At 46.9% G+C, this 11,201-nt stretch overlaps 1 protein-coding gene across 1 annotated transcript in view; it reads right to left on the minus strand.

The window, feature by feature from the left end:
* Positions 1 to 5,809, minus strand: part of B3GAT2 (beta-1,3-glucuronyltransferase 2) — a 56,561-nt gene extending 50,752 nt beyond the window's left edge. Inside the window, exon 1 of the mRNA XM_081094486.1 lies at positions 4,648 to 5,809. Within this exon, the coding sequence (XP_080950612.1) occupies positions 4,648 to 5,232 (585 nt within the window). The 5' untranslated portion in view covers positions 5,233 to 5,809. The remainder of the gene's footprint in view (positions 1 to 4,647) is intronic.
* Between the last annotated feature and the right edge of the window lie 5,392 nt (positions 5,810 to 11,201).

Below are 11,201 nucleotides of genomic sequence, written 5' to 3' on the forward strand. Positions count from 1 at the left end.
AAAAACCCCACTATTCGAATACCCCCTGGAATTGTTAATAAATAAGACCGTTCACTTTGGTTCTTCTATTTTCTTTTGTAGCAAGCCTTAAAAGCAATTACTATTTCATTAGTGTTCACACAAGAGAAAAATTACCAGCTTGTAATTTAGAGGCAAGTGGAATAGACAGAAGAAAATGGAGTCACCCACATAGTTTCCAAAAAGAACCAGACAACAGCATAAATGTTTAAAAGACACACATTCATTGTACCAAACAATAATTCAGACACATCTTCATGTCTACTGGTATTCATGACAAAGAATAGTCAGTGAAAAGTAAGGGGGCGAATGATGGAAAAAGACAATTGGAAGAGGGAAGACAGAATGTCTTTTAAAGCTGAGTTATTATTTCTGGTCCATTAAATTATCAAAATCCAAATGAAAACTGCTGATCTCCAAAGAACCCTGTCAAAGACTAGCCATAACTCAAGGCCTATCCACAGGGAGTCTAAAGAAAATCTATAGATTTAACATCAATAGCCTAAGAAAATTGGCTGTAGCTTTGACCATATTTTTCCCAAAATGCTCACATTTTATCAGACCTAAGGCATGACTATTAATATGCTTTTAGATAGGGAGAAATAAAACACAAGGAACACATTTCAGGTAAAATAATGGAATCTTCTGGGTTTCTTCACTTTGAAAAGATAATTACCCTACACTAAGTATCAGGGTAAAAAAAAAAAAACACGGTAGATCTTTTGTCTCCTTGCAGGAAACATACAGAATTTACTATTGGGGGTGGAGGGTGGGGCGGTTAAAATTGTGAATTTCAATATTCTTTGTATCATAGCTCTAATAAGCTGCCTGTTAAGGGGGGAGCTTATAAATGTTTCAGAAAAGAAGCAAGACAGAATTAAGCCTCAACTCCTCCACCTTCCTAGCACACAAATAACTTAACAGCACCCCCCCAAAAAAATCCAAACAAAGGGCCTGTTCAGCTCACGGCCCATCAGAACATCTTCAAGATGCAGTCTCATTAAAGGAGTCCTTTCATGAGCTCCTTAAATGTCTCGAGTTGGCCTGTCTTCCAGTCTTTCCTCATTAAATTTAAAGTTAAAAATTGTGAAGTTTTTGTTCTTGCTTGGAAAGTGCTATTTTTTAACCTTTCAATTTAATGGACTCGCAAAGGTGAAAGCAACTTCACCTGAAAAGCATCAGCTTTAAACTCAGGAAAACTTGGAAGGTTTTCCAGTAAGGAACAGAAATCTGATCAATAGCTTATTGAAAATATGACTGGATATAGAGTCACATTTATCTTCGGTAGTTGCTTTTATGAAAGCCATTTAAATCCTTTGCAAATAAGCTTTTCCGGAGAGCTCCATCCATAGGGTGCACAGGCAGGTGGACTACCTGTGGTCCAGAATTCAAACCCCCATCAGTGCCACAGGAAGAGCAGTTGTTGTTGAAATGCTGGAAACCTGAAAAAACACACACATACACACACACACACACACACACACACACACACACCTGACCACTGTTCTCTCCAATGGCCAGCAGAGTTTCTGTGGTTGCAACCCACACTAGCTTTCATTTGCAAGTGGATTTGGCTGTTAACGTAGGATTCATTCAATGCAAACCTTTCTTTCCAGGTGGCACAGCTCAGTTGAAAGGGTAGGCTGAAAATGAGTTAGCTGTATGGGAGAAGCAAACACCATGCCAGTTACCACGGAGAAATAATTGAACATGGATTGCCTGTTGCGCCTTTAATTTAATTTGGAGACCTTTCATCTTTTACTTTCCTTCATTTGCAGCCAATGCTTAGTGAGCTAATTTGTACCTGGTTCATTTTCTTCCTTCTATCTTATCTGCGTTTACATCAACCATGGAAATTGGAAGCACTATGAATAAAAGATGAAGCCTGACTTGGGACGTTCTTTCCTTACGCACCGTGAATTACTTAAAAACTAATCTGCGCGTGTGCACATACACAGTGCCGAGATACAGACCTCCGCCCTACAGCATCCTTGATCAGCATTTTCCCTCCCCTCTCAGGGCGCTTCAGTGTCTGCTTTATCTAGTCCTACCTTTTCTTCTAAGAGAGCCCTGTTTACTCTGTAATCCACATGGAATCAATCCTAGAACTGGTTTAAAGTAGGCCATCCCATTAATTCACAAAACTAAGGATGCATAAATTCCACGAATCTGACTCTTTAGAGAATCACTACTGCTTGCCATATGAGGAAAATGTGTTGTAAAAAGAAAAACTAAACGTACGGGCATATATGCATGGTGAACAGACACCTACTCTGTCCAAATGCATCATGTGGGAGGGAGAAGGAATGGTGGTGGACAAAGGGACTAGTCATAAAATTACTGTCTTGGAGGGACCTCTAGGAGCTATAGAATTTAAATTCTAAGTGTGTCTAGGGTGGTAAAGGCTTGGGGTGGGGGGATGGGCAGGATAGAAGGGGTCAATGGGGGAAAAAGGGAACATATGCAATACTTTCAGCAATAAAGATAAAAAAAAGAAAAAATTCTAAGCGTGTGGTGCATATTGTGTTTTTAAAAAAGTTGCTTCTGTTGTGTATTTTTGTATACTTGGCACCTCTCCACAAAAAAGAGCTGCACATGCTCTTAATTTTATTCTCATTACTCCATAAAGTTTTGCTTTTTTCCTTTATAGTTTCCTCTGGCCAATACTATTTTTTTTCTCCTCACCCTCTCCTTTCTTATATTGTCTTTCTTCCTGCCCCCCCAACTCCCCCATGGACCACTAGGGAAAAAAAACCTACTCTATTCTCCTCTTGCTGCTTAGTAGCCACCACCAACAAGCCCTCCTTTCAGTTTGGGAAGCATCAAAGGAAGACTGTTCTGAATGTCTCACCGCCTGTGTTGCCAACTCTCGCCCTCATCTAACACCACACACGACAGGCTAGCAGCTGGGAATAAACTGAAAATCATTCCCCCTTCACAGCCCAGCCCCCTAAAGGGGTAATTAATAATGATGTGCATTACTTTACACACACAAGGCGACAGTTTCACAGGTAAGGCAACTTCCCAGTTGCAGGAGAAAAGTGGGCTTAAAACTGTGGTGCGCTGACATGTAAAGGTCTGTGCTTCAGAATACAAACCATATCTTTTGTGGGAGAGAGTATGCAAGCAGAATAAAAATAAAAGCCCAATTTTTAAAAAAATCAGATGATATCTGTAATCTTGGTTATAACGACTATACCATACATTTATTTCTTCTGTAGAAACATGGACAGAAAAGCCCTACCTCCTGAAAGGATGGAGAAGAAAAGATAGAGAGCAATTACTGGTCCTTTAATTCAAAGAAGGAAAGGATGAATAGAAATGAAGGTGGCAACTACTCTTAAGAAATGGATTTTTTTCAAATCACATAGGCAGAAAAATAAAACTGAAGGTGTACAAGTAGCATTGGCCTGAGGTTAAGAACACTAAACAGATATTAGAATGAAAGTGTGGGGCATGTGTGATTTACCTGACACACAGTCCAGTTTACCTGGGTGAGAAGGGGGCAATGGAGTCTTAGAGGCAGGATATCAAGGAATTTGGGGTAGAGGAAGGCAATGGTCCCACAGGATGTCAAAGAATCCAAGATATTTTCCAGCTGTATTTGTGTATGAAGAAGAAACTGACACACCCTTGGAACGCAGTCTTACGTGCAGCACACACACACACAGGCTGCAAAATACCAGCCTCAAGAAGTAACACCTGTTCTAGCCCAGTGCAGGCTGGTTGTGCGCACGTGTGGCCTTTCAAGGGAAAAGAGGGTCTTCTCCACAGCGTGGGGCCGGAGGCACTCAGAACCCCCAGCAAGCACCAGGATGCAAGGGCGCCATGCAAGAGTAGCCTTGCTAACTCACCAAACAGAGAGGCCTTCGAGAAAGGTCGAGAAAAGGAACTGGAATTGCAGCTGGTAGCTCTGGCTGCGAAAAGACAGAACAGTCTTTTCCACAAGGCAGGACAATCTCAAGTCATTTGCCAGAGAGTTTCCTTGGAAAAAAGAGGCAGCATGCTGAGTCGGAAAGGACCTTTGTAAGTGGGGGGAGAGATGGAGGGAGGACCCCCTTAGAAGGTAATGTTTTCATTAATAATCATTTCCGTGCCAGCGGACTGTGCCAGAGAAATTTGACTCTTGGCTGATTTTTAAATAATTCTCTCCACCTTCCTCTCCATATGGTTCTAGAATCCCAATCGCACCTGTGCGCGCTGAAAGGCCTGGGGAGTACACCAAGCCGCCCCGCACTGCGCGGCGCCGTCTCCCTGGTCCCCTCCTCTGGCCTATAGTCTCCCCGACCAACCTCTCCAGCTGGGCTGCATCCTCAGGCCACCCAGGCCTGTTCCTGCGATCATCCCCGTGCTCCCCAACTGTGCTACTCCTGCAACCCAATCTCGGGGCCAGGCAGGCAGCTAAGCCAGACTCCCACCCTTGAGTCACGGTGGACCTCACCCCCTATCCCCAAACCCCACCCCCGTGACCAGCGAAACGCGCCAGGGCCGGCAGAGGCTGTGGGCTGCCCGCGAGGAGCGCTCCACCTGGAGTCCCAAAAGTGCACGGAGAAGTGACAACTCCCAAGTGCGGGCGACCCCCGAGGCCCCCTCCCGCCCTTGCCCCCGCTAAGGCGGGCCGGCCACTACCTCCTGGAAGAGTTCCAGACTGTAGGTGTTGTCGTCGTCGGCGAAGAAGAGCACGCCGGGCTGCGCGCGCTGGTGCTGGTGCCTCTGGCGCAGCCAGGCGAGGCCGGCGTTGCGCTGCTCCGTGGCGCGCGGCAGCCCCGGCCGCTTGTAGCGCCGCGGCGTGGGCACGTGCAGGTGCGTGCAGGGCAGGCCGGCCCGCGCCAGGAAGCGGCTCACCAGCTCGCTGCGCGCCGCCGCGTCCTCCACCAGGATCCAGTGCAGCTGCGCCACCTGGCGGAAGGTGTTGGCCAGGCGGGTCAGCTCGGCTTTCTGCACCGGGCGGCTGTAGGTGGGCGTGATGGCATAGATGGTGGGCAGAGGCGGCTGCGGCTGCGGCCGCGACTCGTTGCGCTTCTCCGAGCCGCGCCCGGGGCCGCCCCTGCGGAGCGGGGGTCGGGCGCCCCCGCGGCCCAAAGCGTAGGGAGAAAAGTAGGGGCGCGGGGTGAGCGGGGGCACTGGCCTGCGGTTGTCCACGTCGAGCATGATGATGACGATCAGGACCCAGGGCAGGAGGATGAAGAATCGGCTGAACAGCACGGACTTCATGGTGCGCTCTTCCCCGGCTTCTCGGATGCCCCGAAGAGGGGGCAGCCGGGGGACCCCAGCGCGCAGTTTGGACGGCGGCGGCACCCGCACTCAAGAAGCCGCGGCCCGCGCGCTCTCCATCGGGTCCGGGGCGCTGCGGGGAGCCGGGGTTTCAGCGCCCGGCGTGGGGGTCGGCGCAGGTGCCCAGGAGGTCGGGCTACGGGGAGTGCCGGCGGGCGTGCAGGTACTGCCCGCACTCGGCGAGTCGGCGAGTCGGCGGGAAGCGGACTTGGTCCAGCCGCGCGCTGCTACCGCGGAGTTGTGCCGAGCGCCGGGAAGACGCGATCCCCGCCGCGCTCTTTCAGAGGAATGGGAGCCGGGAGCCGGCCCCCGGGCCGCCTGCGTCGCCGCCCCGGTCCCGCGGCGCTGCGGGCAGAGGGACTCCAACCGTGGGCTCCTTCGAGGGCTTCCCTTCTTCACGCCCTAGCCGGGGCGGCGAGGGCCGGGAGCGGACGCGGGAGACGCAGCACCCCAGCTCCGTTCGCGCGCTGCAGCGGAAGCCTGCACTCGGGTCCCTCGCTCTTCTCTTCTCCGAACCTCTCCCGGCTCCGGCAGCAAGATCCCAAACCGAGGAAAGAAAGAAAAAGCGAGGGGGCGGGGGCGCTGCGGACTCGGGCGCCCTCCCAGCCCTCCTGTGGGAGGACAGCAGCGCTGCTACTGGCGGAGAGGGGCTGCGAGCGGGAAGTGGGGAGGGGGCCCGCTGCTCCGCGGGGTCGGGCCGGACGAGCTCGCTCCGGGGGCGGCGGCTTCACCGCCCCGAGAGGCGCGGGAGGAGGGTCCCCGAGGGGCGCACGACCTCCGGGAGGGGGGCAGAGGCTCGTTCGCTCATCTCCGCGCGCGCCCAGCTTTCTGAAACACTGCAAGGTCTTCGGAGATCCGCCAGGAACCCATTCACGTGCAGAAAACTCGGGAGACCAAGGTGTGGAGTGAGAGGCGGGAGAGGGCAAAGGATTCTTCTCTGGCTCCCAGCGGCGGGGCTGGTGTGCTGGGGTGTGCGACCCGCGGCAGCCAAAAGCGCTTTCACTGAAAGGCAGAAATCGATATAAGCCCTGGGAGACCCGGGCGGGGGGGGGGGGGGACACATAGGTGTTTGGCATGTGAGATAGCCCTTAAGAAGGAATCAGTCCCAGCGTTGCTGCCTGACTGCAGTTAGATCAGCGGAGGGAAAGTCCTGAAACGCCACCTGAATGCGGGTGACTTGTGGTCTTCAGTAATTTGGCGTCACCGTTACTCGCAGTTCGCTGCCATCGGAATTACTCCAATTGGAACCTCCCAACGATCCTTTCAAGGAGGCCTGGGAAGTAGAATCACCTCCTTTTTCTATTTTTTTTTTTTAAGGGGAAGCTGAGGCTCAGTGTTTAAAGTGACTTCTCCGAGGAGATCGGTGGCGAGTAGTCAAGTGAAAATGGAACGTGTGTGCTCGGGTCTAGCCAGTGGCTTCCCCTGTGCGTGGCCTGCAGATACCAGGACCCAGAGGGCTGGCCCTCCTACCTGTAAACACGTGCAATCAAAATCCAGCAGCGCTTATGATGATGTGTAGACCTGTGACAGTAAACCATTGGTGCCGCCTTTGGACTTTTTCTATTTTGTGGGCCTACTATCCGATCCCTAGCTGTCTGTAATGTACCAGGAAGAAAGAAGAGGGACCACACTTCAGAGTCACGTTTCAGGGAGACCCTTGAAAAGCTGTGGGAAAGCTACTCCCCCTATGGTACTTTCGGAGCCCATCGTCCCTCGGTTGTCTGTCTTCGGTCTTGCTCACAAATAAATTCCCCCTGTTGCGCTTTCTGAGTGAGGGCAGATGTCCCTCCACCTTTCCCAAGCTCCTGGGTGTCTTGAGCCTACCCTTGCTGCTCCCACCTATCATCAGGCCTTGGCGCATCAGTGAATTCCCCTAACTTCCCCCTCAGAGTCTGAAACCTGAGAGTCAAATGTACAGATTTAACAACCCCCCTGCCCCCCACCCCGCAAGGGCAAGCCTTCTGTCCCGACCTCCCTGTATCACCCACAGCTCATATTTTAAACTCAGCAGATCAGTACATCCTCATCTCTTCACATATTCTGGGCTAGCCAACCGGGCCTGGGAACCCAGGTGAGGCGAAGGTAGGTTTACAGTTGTGAGCATGCAAAACAACCCCTAGGCCTGGGGTGCGCCTGCGGAAATCGATGTCAGCATCCTGGGAAAGGAAGAAGGGAAGACAATTTAGTAAAGGCTTTTCTTTCTTTCTTTTTTTGTTAATCCTCACCTGAGGGTATTTTTTTCTACTAATGTTTAGAAAGGGAGGGAGGGAGGGAGAGAGGAGGGGGGAGATAGAAAGAGAGAAACATCAATTGGTTGCCTCATGCCCCAATGGGGCTGGAGATTGGATCTGCATTCAGGTACGTATCCTTGACCAGAAATCAAACCCACAACCCCACTGTGCATGGGCCAATGCTCTAAGCACTGAGCAAAACTGGCTAAATACTAGAAAGCAGCATGTACCCCTACCTCCCTTATAAAGAATACCCAAGTCTCGTTCATCCTGTCGGAAATGTTAATGCAGTTGAAAAGAAATGCCTTGTGCATTAGCTGGAGTAAACTCAAGTGGTTACTGAATTACATTAAAAAGCGTCACTAATCTTATTAGTATGGAACTCTCGGTTATTCCCACTACACCATGAAACCTATTTCCTAATTGCTTCTTCTTTGGGGTAAAGAAGCATCCAGGGCTATTCAGAGATGAGACACTTTCAAAATCAATCACATTTTGGAATCTGAGATTTCGTCTGGTGTCCAGAATTCACAGATGTCATGCAACACAACACATAACTAGCACATCCACAACCCGGAGGTCACATCATCTTTTCTACTGTCCTTCATCAGCATTTGCATCCAGGTTTTCCTCATCCCATCATCTCTAGGGGCATCATGGTTTTGCAGTCAGGCAGACCTGGATTCAGTTCCCAGCTGGGCTACTTAGGCAACTTTGGAAAGCCAATGAGCCTCTCACAGCCTTACTTTCTAATCTGGAGTGTGGAGTCAATAAGACATACTTCATGGGCATCTTATAAGGACTCAGTAGGATAAGTGAGGTAAAGCATTTTGCAGAGGAGTTGGCATTGTGAAGGCAGGCGATAAATGGTATTTAAATACAGGTAGCACATCCTCTAAAGATTGTAACTCAGGAGATCTTGAAGCACCATCATCACCCAGGAATGTAAAATAAAATCCATTCTAAACAGTACTGACAATAGCTTGAGAGAGGGCCCCCACCTGTCAGGAAGGCATTCCTGTGTGTGGTAGAGTTTTCCCACGTTGGGGTAGGGAAGGGAAGAAAGAGGAAATCAATTTACCCCAAAGACAAGGTGCAGACTGTCACGAAATAAGGATGACATAATTCTGAGTAGCATTTATCTCAATCTACTGAATATGCCATAGTGTTTTACAGTCAGTGTCTCAAAATGTGGGCCCACATCTTTTATGATCAAATCTCAGTAAAGATATAGAAATACAAAAGTTATTAAGAATGTCCTTTTGAAGCATAAAATGAGGGTAAAACCCTCTTACGTGCAAAATGTATCACTCTTTAAATATTTAGAGAGTTTGTCAGGTACGGGAATGGAAACAACTCCTTTAAATGGAAGCTTGAAGAAATGTCATTTAATGAAGCGTAATCATTGGGCAGCTCTCGTACTTTTCCCTGTGGTTTATGATATTCTTACATAAAACAATTTGAACTTGATCTGTGGTTGGTAATGAAGGTTGGTAGAAGTCACTAGAGTAATTAAAATGATTACCTAACTTCAGAGCTTCTGTACATCCTCTAAGTGTTTATTTTCATTTAATCTCTCTAATTATTTGTGTAACAAATGAGCTTTGCTTCATCTGTACTAATGAAGCCTTGGATTGCTGGCATCAGCCACTGCATTTCAGCATTCAGCTCTTGTTCTCAAATAAACAAACAAAGGTATAAAAAAAAAAATCCCATCTGGGGAGTTAACAAAAACATATTGTATAATCACTAAACATTTACATTCTGCCTTGATGAGTAGCATGCCACTGTAACTTCTGCAGCAGGAAGACGGCAGCGCGATTAGTGCACAGGGTAGAACTGATCCAATCTGACATTTGAGCCTGGGGTTCTGCTAGTGTGACTAAATCAACCTTCAAATGAACATTTGGGGACATCCTTGGTATTCTCAGTCAAGTAAGAAAGAGAGCAGGAATACACACACACACACACACACACACACACACACAAGTATTTGCAAATATCTACATGATAATATGGGTATGCAAATCAGGTTGTAAAAAGAATCAGAAGTAATTCATGTACAAGTAATAATGTAATGTGCAGGTATAGATAATCAATACCCACATGCATGTGAACATAAATAATTCCTGTTAAAACATCCAACACAATTATGTGAAAAAGGGTGATATCAAAATAAATAATTCTAATAGCCCCAATTCCAGGGATCCATGACAGTTTCACTGATAAGTGTCAGAAAAATAACATTTAGACCATGATTAAATGGCTCCTTTGGTTTATGTGATTGTCATGCATCTGGATCCTCTACAAATGTCACTTTTGGCCTAGAATTATTCTAAATTACAGTGCTTCCTTAAATTTTAGATGTTTGCAGCTATTATGCACAAAATGTGACATTGGAAGTAGTTCGTTTAGTAAAATTCCATTTTTCTAGGATGAGTTGAGATCAAGGTTATTCAGTAAAAGCAGTTTTCTAGAAAAGTAAAAATCTGTAATTTATCCTAATAATTTTATTAAACATAATTCAATCCGGTTTGAATAATAGCTGGAGATAATGACATGCCAGTGTGCCTCCATTTCCCTTTATTAATGAATTAGGATACTCAAAAACCCAATAAAGCATACATAAAGAATACAAGCAAACTCTATATCTTTTGCTTCACTATCTTAAAAATTGGCATTTACATTAAAATGCTAATGTGTTAGAAATAGAATTTAACTATAAAACTATACAACCTGCCTTTCACAGTTGTTAGGACAATCAAAGGAGATAATGTAGAGGAGAGTATTTTGAACACTGTACTTTTTAAAATTGAATTTATTGGGGTGACAATGGTTCACAAAATTATATATGTTTCAAGTATACAACTCAACAAAACATCATCTGTACACTGCATCATGTGCCCTTCACCCAAAGCAAAGTTTCTTTCTGTCTCCATTCTCCCCTCCTCTGCCCACCTCCTCTTATCGCCCCCGCTTCCCCCCTGGCCATCACCGCTCTGTTGTCTGTGTCTATGGGCTATGCATATATGTGCTTTTCCTTCTTTCATCCAGCCCCCAAACCCTCTCCTCTCTGACAGCTGCCAGTCTGTTCCATGTATCCATGCCTCTGTTTCTATTTTGTTCATCAGTTTATATTCCACATATAAGTGAGAGCATATGGTATTTGTCTTTCTCTGACAGGCTTATTTCACTTAGCATAATACCATCCAGGTCCATCCAAGCTGTTGCAAAAGGTAAAGTAATTTATACATGTAAATAGAAGAGATTGGCCAAGAGTTGATAATTGTTGAAGCTCAAATGTGGCCTCCTTATACTACCGGGCCTATTTTTACATGTGTTTCAAAACTGCCATTGAACAAAAACAAAAAATAAATAAATATACATAATGTAAAAAAAAAAAACACAAAAAACAAAAACAAAAACAAACAAAAAAAAAAACTGCCATTGAAAAGTTAAAATACATACAACAGGTTACTATGTACTATAGTTTGTTTACCAAAATAATTCTGGGGTCACAATCCAGAAGCTGGGTTGGTAGATTGTTCCATATCTCATTGAATCAGCCTCTCAGTCCTGAAAATAGGTCAGTTAGTTAAACAGCCATGTCCTATTTGAGGAGGCAATGTAGGTGGATGGGGTGGGGGGGGGGGGGATCTAAATTAGTCCTTTATATAG

Source organism: Myotis nattereri (assembly GCF_964212035.1).
Source record: "Myotis nattereri genome assembly, chromosome: 6".
Taxonomy (NCBI): Eukaryota; Metazoa; Chordata; class Mammalia; order Chiroptera; family Vespertilionidae; genus Myotis; species Myotis nattereri.